Here is a 12,220-nt window from a genome sequence, read left to right as displayed (position 1 = left end):
AAAAAAAACTATAACTGGAAAAAAAAGAAATGAAAATTATTTTCCCAGAATGTTCAAGACACGTTTATTACACTTGTTTTCTTTTAATATAATATTTTCATTTATTTTTTATCAAAATATCCGAAGAAGAAAACTAAAAGAATAGAAAAGATAATAAAGTGTAAATAATTTTATTAACAAGATATGGTTTATGTGTGATGTAATATAAATGTATAACTGTATACAGCAGGTAGTCGGGGTTGAAAGAATCATAGAGCGAAACTTGACTCCTTAATATATAATTATGACAAGGTATAGAAACAAAAAAGAAAATAATAAAAAAATAAAAAAATATATGCGCGTGAGAATTAACTATTAAAAAACTAGAAAATAAAAAGTTATATTTTTCTGGTGCATCCGTTAGTCTCACAGACAACTGGGCCGCCTTGGTAAACTATTAAAAGTTGCAAATTGCTGCGGACGTGCTGCGGGCCTGACCTGATGTACCCTGTAGTACACTATATCTTAAACATCATACTCATATGCCGTCGTCCTAATAATTATTACTTTATAACTTTTTCAAAAAAAAATAAAAAAAAAAATTTATTTCACTTCATTCTTTATATATATTTATTATTATTTTTATTATTTGTTTTGTTAAAGTTATTTGATCAATTTACAGATAAATTGAGGCAGAGATAAAGGTAGCAAAAAATAAAAAATAAAAATACATATGTAGTTGTGTGTTTGTATATCTGTATGATGAAGAAAAAAAAAAAAAAAGTAAAAACCTCGATGTAGAAAGTCACGAACTCGCAGATTTAGATGAAAGACTATAAGGTTCCTTTATAAGCGCCTTACCATCGGTTCGATCGGCTGCTGTCTCTGATTCTTGAGGCACTTTTTTTTTCTTTTTTTTTTTATTTTCTTCTTTTTCGATCGAACACACATCTCCCATATACAATCCTATACTTCAATAAAATCCTAGGCGCCAGGCGTACAAAACCGGATGAGATAAGCTTCCTTATTATTTTCTTTGTGTATTTTTGAAAATCTCTCCAACTCGTAAACCATGAGATTTGAGCAGATCCTAAAAGCCTATATATTTATTTATTTATTTATTCAATTTTTTTTTCTTATTTTACTTTGTTACAGGAAATGAAAGTCAACTGGGCAACGTCACCGGGAAGCCAACCGAAGCAGGATACTAGCAGTAAGTACACATAATTATTTATATAAATATTTGTATCAATATATAAATAAATGGTATAAATAAATATCAACAAGTAGCTATAATAAACAAGCTAAGAAATAAATGAATAAATTTATTAAGTGGAAGTTATTCCCATCTGGACAGTGTCCATGTTGAGGTGAATTTGTTGAGATTCTCTTGGGGATGTTAAACGTTCAACAGGATCTTACGTAACCACGTTGTTCGAAGTGTAATTTGAACGGATTGTAATTTCTCATTGGTTAGTATCTACTCGATACATAAAGGCACGCAGACCCAAGAGGCAACATCGATGCAACTAGGCTCTTGGTTTGCTCTAGAGTCTCTGTGGTGCCATCCACTTTACCGAATCTACACTCTTGTATACTATAAATAAATACTCAGATAGACATACTATTGTGTACACATTTGAACAATTTGCATCGTTTGGCGTTACAATTTATCCCAATAAATCAATATATCTATATATAACTTATACACACATTATAATTGACTCATTTTTTCCTAGATATTTCTTCGAATTATTATTATTATTATTACTATTATTTTACCCTTTTTATTTTACATATATATATTTTTGAATCGTCAATTTTTTTCATTTCACTCGGTCGCTTCCACTTGTCTCGGTTTAACAGAACACTCAAGACACAGTTATCTCCTTTACACTATTTTGTCTTTATATTTTATTTCATATTTTTTTATTTTTTTCAACACAATTGTCAGTTGGACAAAAGTGTGGATATACATTGAAACTTGTGTTTGAGTGTCGATCGATTTTTCTTTTTTTTTAAATGGAACAATTGAATAAACCATAAAGGATTACTTGTTTCATTATTATTATTATTATCCTTTTTTATTTTTTTTAATAAATTTTTTTTTGTTTTTCCAGAATATATATACAATTTGACTTCTTATTTTTATTACATGAATTCAAAAATTGTAAATGAAATATTGATTAAGTGTGTATATAAATAAACTGTAATATGGACCAGAAACAAAATTTAATTTTGTTTATTTTTTTTTTACAATGTACATTGTATAAACTAACATCAAATCGCGAAAAATAAATTCGCGACTTGGTGTTATACGATGCTTGAAATTCACTAGGTGGTGGTAGCAATATTTAACTCAGTCTGAAATTCCTTTTTTTTATAGACTTGTAAAAGCGTGACAGGCACATGGGACCCGATCCTCGGATTCTTCTCCTTCTACCCTCTTTAAAACAACTATAGTTATGGTAGCAGTAGTGAAAATCGTTTCAGACTTTTCTTTATGTATATATCTATTTTTTTTGTTTTTTATTGTTTTCTTCTTCACTTGTCTACATCTTTTTTCCATCTACCTTATCCAATGGGCAAGAGAATGCAACTGACAAATGCTAAACGAAAACGTGTATTTTTATTTTATTTCAAAAATATGTCTTGAGTCGTTTATTGTTGTATTTTTATTCATTTTTTTTTCTACTTATATTATGGTTATTTTTTTATAAATTATTGTCGGAATATATATACCATAAATTCGCATTTATCGTATGCATAAGTATATCACTGTTTATCATGGAAATTTTTTATTTTTTTTATTTACACAGTGTACGTCAATAATGCGCATTCTACAACAAATAGTACTGTGCAATTCAAAAAAAGCTCAAAAATAAATGAAACAAAATGAAATAAAAATTGAAAAATAATAAATAAAATAGTATTAATAATAATAATGAAAAAAAAAAATTTAACATCCACCACATACAGGCGCCCAACAAGTTTTTCTCGTGTAAACTTGGAAAATTGTTTTTTCTTAAAAAAAGCTGAGTACTCAAGTTTTTTTCGATGCAACTTGGGGTTGGGTGGTCGTAAACTCCTGAAACGTGCACCTGTGTTACTTGTCTTTTAGCTCTCGAGATCGACAATAGTATAACGTATATAAAATACATTGGAATTTTTTGAATTTAATTTTTATCTATATTTTTTTTTTACTTGTTATATATTTATGTAAATTATAAATACACACATATATTTTATTTTATTTTCTGATAAAATATATTGTTCATGATATAGTAGAGAATTATTTGGGGGAATGCTTGTTGGGGTAAACCTATTTTTTATGCTTGAATATGATACAAGAAAACAAATAAGGTTTTTCTGAAACATTGTGCATATAAGTAGACAAGCCGAATTTCGATAACACCTTTTACAAATTTATAAACTAGATTGTGCATATTTTTTTTTAATAGTAAATTTATAAACAATTTAAACACCACCTTTTTTAATAATCATTTATAAAATAAAAATATTATTATCTCTTTTTTTTCAAAATTAAATGAACTATAATTATTAACAATCTGCGTTAAATTTTAATTTAAAAAAAATTTCATTCAACAGACGCGTACTCGTAATAGTGTTTTTTTTTTTTTTTTTTTTTACAGTTAGAAGATAGTAAAAAAAAAAAAATGATTATAGCTATTAAAGTCGTACAGATGGTGCCTACTGGGTGTTACATAGTGGAGTAAATAGTTTTTTTTTTTTTTTAAATTCTTTTAAATTTTTATTGTGGGTTTGAAAAGTAATGGTAATTTTTTTCAAACTATCTGTGTTTATAAGTGAAAAATATAAGGTAGGATATGACATTAATAAATAGAAAGAGAAATTGGAATATACGAATAACAACAACCACGATGACGACGTCGACGACACCGACAACAAGAACAACAACAACAATAATACGAACCACAACGAACGACAATGAAAACACGGACAGATGAAGCGAGAAATAGGATAAAGGATAGAACTAGTTGATCGGGTATTCTCTTTGTCATATATAGGTTGTCTGATAAAACCATCCAGTTTTCCCACCTGGTTCATTCCTCTCTCTCTCTCACACTCTCAATCTGTTTCTCTCTCTTGACCAATGCATCGGCAATGCTTGTAATAGTAGTGGTTACGGTGTGGTAAAGGCTGCCGATGGCATTTGTGGCAACGCGGCGAATCGGTAAACCACGTATATATACACATTGGGGTTCAGGCTTGACGAATACACCTCTCTAGACAACCTGGTCCTGCCAGCTTTGTGTCACTTGGAGAATCGCTTGTCACTTCGACAGAAATCGAATCACAAACACATACACACACACACATACAACACCTGTCCAAACAATATATATTTTACGACAATTCAATAAAATGCTTATTTCAATTTATCTATAATCTATATATATTTATTTTGTACTTACAATGGGCACACATACAAACTCATTGAATTTTTTACTTTTTTATTTAATTTTTTTTTCAATGATTTAATTTAATTTAAAGCTTCACAAACAACTATATATACTAAATGTATTGTGTATATTTTTTTAATCAATTTGTAGTTTCATCAAAGGTAGATATTAAAAATTTTATATTATAATCTTGGAAAATCATTATTATCACAATTGTCATGCTGCTCTTTGACATTCTTTGTCGATTGAAAAATCCAAGGCTTTAATCAAGTTTAAGTAGTACTTTTAAGTTGCTATGATAAGCCATATTCTTTGAAAAATATATATACATGTACTAGTTGAATTTTAATGAAATCAGACTGATGTCAAGAGACTTAAGATGAACAAAAAAAATAAATGAAAATTGTCAAATTTACCAATGGCTTCAAAAAGATCAATCGAAAAGTGAATAAAGGATTTTTTTTGTAACGAAAAAAAATAATTAGCTTCATGCACAACTAAACGCCAGTTGAATGACTCAAAAATTTTGCAAAAAATATACTCTTAACTTACCCTTACTGCAGTTGGTAATAAAAGCTCAATATTGATGTCGTCAGCTTGTCATCATCGTGTCATCTGCATCAAAAATTAAAAAATCAAATTAAAAAAATACACTTATATATTTAAGCTAATACTGAGCTTTTCCATTATATTTTAAATCTTGTAATTAATTAAACTACAGAGTTATTCAACAATACAAGAATCGTAAGACATTTTTGAGACGTGAGCTTTTGTTTTACGTGATTTTATCTAATTTTAAACAACTGCTATATTTGACAATAGTAACGACGCTGATAAGAAAGACTAAGAGAAAAAATAAACGGTATTGTTTATCAAATGAAACGGAATTTCACAACTTTTATTTTTAGTATAGAAAATATTTTTTACCGAGTGTATAAACAGCCAAGCATATATAAATTTCATTATTTTTTTATGGGTTACCTAGTGACCAAGGATTATACATTTTCTCAGTGGTCCCTGAAGAGAACGACAGTGGCTCTCTGTTGTTGTTCAAGAACCAAACAGACTTGAATAATAGTATGGGTGAGTTTGAAGGCGGTGAAGCGATTTTCAGACCGAGCACCATCGTCAATTCTCTTGTGTGTGATAACTCAGGTAGCGTGAATAAGCTGACCTCTCTCTTGGTCTTACTAAAGACAAAGTAGATAAACACACACACACACTATATGTATATACAAATAAATTTACGTATATGCTTATATATATATATATAAAGTGTACCAATATACACGTGGCTTGCCGAGCGTGCAACGACTAACCACTCTTGACTTGCTTGAAACCCCTGAGGTTCTCCGCACTAATATATATATACATGTTTATTATTCAGGCTTGCCGATTTGCTATTTTGTTATATCATTCTATACTGTACCACGTATTTATTAACATTCTCATTCTAAATATAATATTATCTATCTCAATTATCTTTTATTATTCATATCAAAAAAATTAATTTTTTTCATTTTTTATTATTTTTTTTTCAATAAAAATAATTTTACATTAGTATTAAATATTTTTCATGATAAAACATCAAACATTCAATGAATTTTCATTAGTTTTTATGTTAAAAAAATTTCCATAAGCACTTTAAATTGAAAAATAATAATAAAAAAAAAAATTTTAACTATTAAAATTATTAAACATATAAAAATAATAGTAAAGCTTTTAAATTAATAATATAAAATAATTAATAATAAAGCTTTGAAATTTTTTTTCTGAGAATTACATTGCATTTGAACTCATATTTAATATGTAAAATCACAATTTGGTGTATGTTAAAAAATGGAATTTTAAAACAACATTATTATAGTGCATTCACAAAATTTAATACCGATAAAAATAAAAATAAAAAAAAAAATCTATGCATGCAAATTATTAAAATATACGAATATCTGTATTTATATGTATACGTGATAAATATATACATATAGATAAAATAGGATCAGTTGGTATCCACATGACTCTATGAAAGCTCGAATGCATATGCTTGGAAGCTTTTGGTATCCCGCATTTTGCATGGTGGTGGTTATGGTTACCTTGTATGAAGTATTGCTGCGACAACCAACCAACCAACCAAACTTTCTATTCATCTATTTATTTATTTGATTCAGCTCAACTAAACCATGCTCTACTTTGTGATCCTTGTCAACATTTTATCTAGCAATTCTACTTTAATATATGCAACAATTAAAACAGTTTATATACTTTGCTTTTTATTATACATATTTATTTTATTTGTTTATTTTTTTGTTTTAAATTCTATGTGTATTCTACAATATACATAATTGATGTCGATTTAAAAAAAAAAAAAAAAAACTCGCATGGAATATGCTGATAGTAAAAAGTTTTATATATATATAAAACTATAATTTATAGCTGACATCTTTGTTGTTATTTTATTTTTTTTATTAACTTGATTATTTTAATAAAGTATCTTTTTGCCATATGCCACCCTTAACAAAGTGACTCATAATATATACACAGAGAGAAAGAGTCAACACACAAATTTTCAGAAAATTCAATACAGTGTTAAATATTTTGAGCTTATTAAATTCATTTGTCTTTTATGAAAATAATCCTAGTACAACTTGGCCATGTACTGTTTTAATTATTTCATTAATTTTATTCAAGGATAGTATATTTATAATATCTTTATAATTTTATTTATTAGTTTTTTGTTTTTTTGTTTACTGTATTATATTATAAGGGACATCAACAAGTGATAAACTAATAAATTATATCACGCACAAGTGCCAGCATAATTTAAATGTATATTGACTATAAGATTTTTATTTTTTTTATTATTACTTTTATTTTCTTTGACCCTCTTTTCACTTCTAGCCACCTCTATATAGCCTACGTATATATTTGTGTTTGTACAGGATGTTCAAAAAGAGTGAGTAAACGCGATGCGATCAGTTGTACTTATTTCAGCGCAGACTCGGGTAAACACGCAAACAAACTGGGTAGAGAGGGTGTGGACGTTATCATGTCTTTTCCAACCAAATTCCTAAATAATCATTTTTATATTTTTCTCTAATTTTTATTTATTCAAAAATAATTTATTATATTTGTCTTAAAACTAAAAGCATATTGACTGTTTTATTTTTATACCACGTCATTTATAGACTGTATATATTTTATGATTTTTTTGTGGGGTATATTATATTGATAAAAACTTATTATAATAAACAAGCAAAGTGCAAAGAACTGCTGCTGCACTCTAGGCCTTTAATATTTTTTTTTCATTATTTTCTTTTTTTTTCTTACATTGATGACCATCGCGAACGCGCTAGAATGGAAAAATGTCTCGTGGTTACGTTGTCCAAGCGTAAAGAGCTATGATAATAGAAGCGTAAAGAGGGTCTGGGGGTTATTTCATAATTACAGACTGTACTTAGACTGGGGCTGTATTATGCTTGGTTTCTCCAGACTCAACCTATCCCAACTAACGTTTATATAAAACTCAACATATACACATATATAAATAAAATATCTGCAAGAGTTTTAATATGCACACATAGAGCTAATTTACATGAAAGTTTATTATGTATGTATAAAATTAAATTTAAAAAAAATAAAAAACATAAAGAAAATAAAATATCCAGCAAAGAGGAGTATATTCGTATTACAAAATTAAGGATCTAGACAAGTCGTTGAGTTTAAAACCACAAAATAAAAATAAAAAATAACTTGCTTTCGTATGTAAATACTATTATTTTTTTTTTTTTCCCAACCAACGGTCTTTACCATTATACATTTTTCTTTTATTTATTTATTTTTTTCTTTGTATATTTTTAGAATGTCGACTATTAGTGGCTTATAGGATTACACGTTAATTAAGTGTACAAGAATTTTTTTAAAAATATACTCATGAAAATCTTAATGAGAAATATGTATGAAAATGTCGATATACATATTTATCAAATTTATTACACATGTTTATGGACATGCATGCAAACTAAACTACGTTTATTTCATTAAAATAACCTTTGAATTGCACACATTTAATAACCAATATTCAGTCAAGTGAAAAATAAATACTTTGGCTGATATTATATCAAACAAATAACTATGTAAACATCTGAAGTTGTCCGATATTGATGATATTGTCAATGCAAATTATAGAAGAACACTGTACAAATATAATATTGAATTTAGAAAAAAAAATAAAATAAAAAATAAATAATACAGACAGTGTTTTTATAGATACATGGAATCTTGTAAATTGCTTTATTGCGTGTACTGAAAAGCATGTGAATATATACACATACAATCAGTTTGATAAATATACAAATTAGTATATATTATATGTGTAATATTTAAACAGTCCAAGTAGAAAATCATCATCGTGTTTTTACCTATTTGCCTTTCATTTGTTTATGCAAATATACACTTTTTGATGATGATAAAACAAAGGATGACCAACGACCTTTAATAACAACATCAAGCTTTCAAAGCAAAGTAAAAAATTTTAAATATCTATCAAAGCTTGCAAGCACCTGTGCTTCATTATTTCATTTTACCTTTGAATCAAACAATTTTTTAATTATTTTCATAATGAACATTAATAATTATTGATTAAATAAAAATTATTTTACTTTATAGTATTTATTTTTTAGCCAATTGATTGTTAAATCAATTTTATTTTTTTTCTGTTACATATGAATTGATGTTTGAATTAAAAAAAAATATGTGTTCAAAATCATTTATAAAATATTTCATATTTAGTGATTGACAGTTGACTTCATCGTAAGCGTATGTCGCTCATACTGATATATCAATTTCTATGACTTTTGAGGTGCAGAAGGGCAAGGGGTAGAAATATGTATGGGCCTACATAAGTTGGGTAACTTTTTACTTGGTATTATAGTCACGTATATGTATGTTGCATAGGTAAAGCATTTGCACGCGTTCGCGTGACGTTTACTCGTTCAAAATTTTATTTTTATTTGTATTTTTTTTTTATTTATGTGACGAATTTCGAAGAAGGGAATGAAAGCTGACATCGTCATTGCTGGGTGACAATTATCTTTGACAAAAATTGTATTTCCTTTTTTTCTTTTTTCCCTCAACAGTATTGTGGATATATTTTTTAAATTTAAAATATTTTTCATTTTTCCAAATAATAATAATAATTAATACGAATAAAAATATTTGAATAAAAAAAATAATAATATTAATTAAATAAATAATAAAATTGGAAAAATAAAATTTTATTATTTATCATATATGAAATTTAATATGGATATTTATATTATAAATACATTATGCATTAAATTTCATTGAAATAAATAAATAAAAAAAATTTTTTTATTAATAATTTATAGTTGTTTTGGTTGATGATCAATGCTAAATAATCTAAATTATATTTAAATATTTTAAAAATACGATGAATCATCAAATTTCATATGATAAATAAATGGACCACATTTTGCATATCATATTCATAACATCGGTTATAATTTGTCATACAAACTCATGTCATGTTGAAATATACTGGTCGAGATATACACAAGCTTTTTTTCACTGGATTTGTGAAACGCTCAACCAAAACTATATTTTTATTTTTTTTTTTTTTTATTTATATACATTTTTATTATTATATATATATTTTTTTTTTCAAATAAAACATGCATACAAATACATATTATACATATTAGCTCGACAATGAGAAAAAATTGTAGCGTCGAATGACTTTCGGACTTTTGAACTCTGTGTATTGCGAGACATGCGACATGCGAGTTTATATCACATATATAACTGTTTGAATTTTTATTTTTTAATAAATTATGCATACCATCCGTGCACCACTATATACTATATATGAAGATGATAAATATTTTTTTAATGCACGCTTGGATTTGTATATATTGCATGTTAATTTGTGTATGAAAAAAATTATAAAATAGTGAAAAAAATTTAAAAATTAAAATAAATATCGTAAATAATTTTAATTTGAAAGACAAATTAAAATAAAGAAAAAGCATAAAACAAAAAGAGAAAGAGAGAACCTCGGCCATAAAAAAATCACTTAAAAAAATAAAACAAGCGTAGAATATCTGCAGAGAAGCACGTGCTTTGTTTATATATATCGTTGTGATCCAGGCTTTGTGGTAGAAACAGCACGCCAATAGAAACACAGAGGGATGGTGTTGAACACGAGGTTTTTTCAACAGATAAGTCACGTATGTTTAATTATGTATATTACTGTTTTTGGAGCCGAAAACCAAGCTTGGTTGCCGCATTGTCACTTCCCCTCGAGCTTTATAACCACGCAATATTTATATATATATATTTTCAAAACAAAACAATGCAAAGGTAGAAAATTAAAAAAAATAAATATGTGCAATATGTGTGTGTGTGTGTGTATTTTGTATTTGTACTATGTTTAATAAATAGTATAAGACGACCATGCTAAAGGTAAGCCACACCTCACATCAGTATTTCATTTCAATTATAATGTAACATTTGTTCGCGTGACATATTGTAATTTATTAGCCAACTCTTGGAATATGACAAATCCTGTTATGTTTTTTTTTCAGTATTTTATTAAATTATAACAAACATATAATATGATAAAAAATATTTTGAATGAACAATTTAGAGATATATAATTTTTTTTTTTTAAAAAAGAAATAAATTTTCTTTCAATAAATAATAGGGCTGTATTTAAAATAAGAAATACTAAAAAACCGGGGTAGTTTTCTTTTTTTTTTTATCGAATTTAATAAATTTCAAAGCAACATTTTGAGACCCATAATTTCTGATTGTCGAAGAATGCACTTAAATTATCATTATTATTTGTTTCGGAAGATTAATTTTATTTTAGCGATTTAGTAAGAATTATATTACTGCATAAGATCGCCAGATATTGTGTCTTTTAATATTATTTTTTTTTTCAAATTTATATTTCCAGAATTATTGCCAAATTATTTTAGCCTTTAAATTTTTTAAATTATTTAAAAAAAACATTTCATAGTTATTAAATAAAATTATGTTTTTTAATAATGTATACAATTATAATTGAAATTTATATACTTTTATGAATTAATTTGAATTATTTTATTTATTTCGATGAAAACAAAAAATACATTTTTGATGTTATTGTTCATAAATAAATGAGCTTTTTATTTTTACATGGTTTAACGCGAATATTTTTATTTTATAGTAATATTAATGTTTTATCAAAAAACTTGACAGGGTACATGAAAATAAATGAAATGCCTTTTAAAAAAAAATAATATTATTACAATTAATATAACTTAGTAATATTGAAAAATTGTGTATGCTATTTTAGCCACATAAATATTTCAATTTTTTTATTACGCAAAAATAGATAATCAACATTTTTTTTATACTGAATATATATAAAAATAAAGCCAAAATTACACAGAGAAATTTTTCTTTCTATGATTATTTAAATGTCAAGCAAATTGACTCATGGAATAATTTTTCAGTCAACTTTATCATGATTAAATTTCAAAAAGTTTACACACACTTTTAGAATACGTGCTTCTAAAATCACCAAATTTTTTAGGTAACTCAATGACTCACTATAAAATTGTTTAAACGAATATAAAGAAAAAATAAAAAAACAAACAAATACCTATTTGACAAAAAATAAAAAAATAACAGAAAATAAAACAGAAGGAAAAATAAAATTTTCCAATAATCCAATATGTGAAAATTGAGTTAAAAGTTTTTTCTATCAATACCGTCAATTTTTTTTTCAACTT

The 12,220-nt window shown here is 26.1% G+C and overlaps 1 protein-coding gene and 1 long non-coding RNA gene across 5 annotated transcripts in view; one reads left to right on the top strand and one right to left on the bottom strand.

Annotated features, from left to right (window-relative positions):
* Window positions 1-12,220, bottom strand: part of LOC122852995 — a 126,933-nt gene that overhangs the window by 25,037 nt on the left and 89,676 nt on the right. The window contains exon 7 of the long non-coding RNA XR_006373880.1: window positions 4,977-5,039. This is a non-coding gene — a long non-coding RNA (uncharacterized LOC122852995). The remainder of the gene's footprint in view (window positions 1-4,976; window positions 5,040-12,220) is intronic.
* Window positions 1-12,220, top strand: part of LOC122852965 (nucleolysin TIAR-like) — a 201,718-nt gene that overhangs the window by 106,015 nt on the left and 83,483 nt on the right. For all 4 annotated transcript variants that reach the window (XM_044153123.1, XM_044153121.1, XM_044153119.1 and 1 more), the window contains one exon: window positions 1,135-1,192. In XM_044153123.1, coding sequence (XP_044009058.1) covers window positions 1,135-1,192 — 58 coding nt within the window. The remainder of the gene's footprint in view (window positions 1-1,134; window positions 1,193-12,220) is intronic.

The sequence above is a fragment of the Aphidius gifuensis genome, linkage group LG3, assembly GCF_014905175.1.
Source record: "Aphidius gifuensis isolate YNYX2018 linkage group LG3, ASM1490517v1, whole genome shotgun sequence".
Taxonomy (NCBI): domain Eukaryota; kingdom Metazoa; phylum Arthropoda; class Insecta; order Hymenoptera; family Braconidae; genus Aphidius; species Aphidius gifuensis.
Note: the sequence above shows the minus strand (reverse complement) of the source record. Positions and strands in the feature narration are given on the sequence as shown.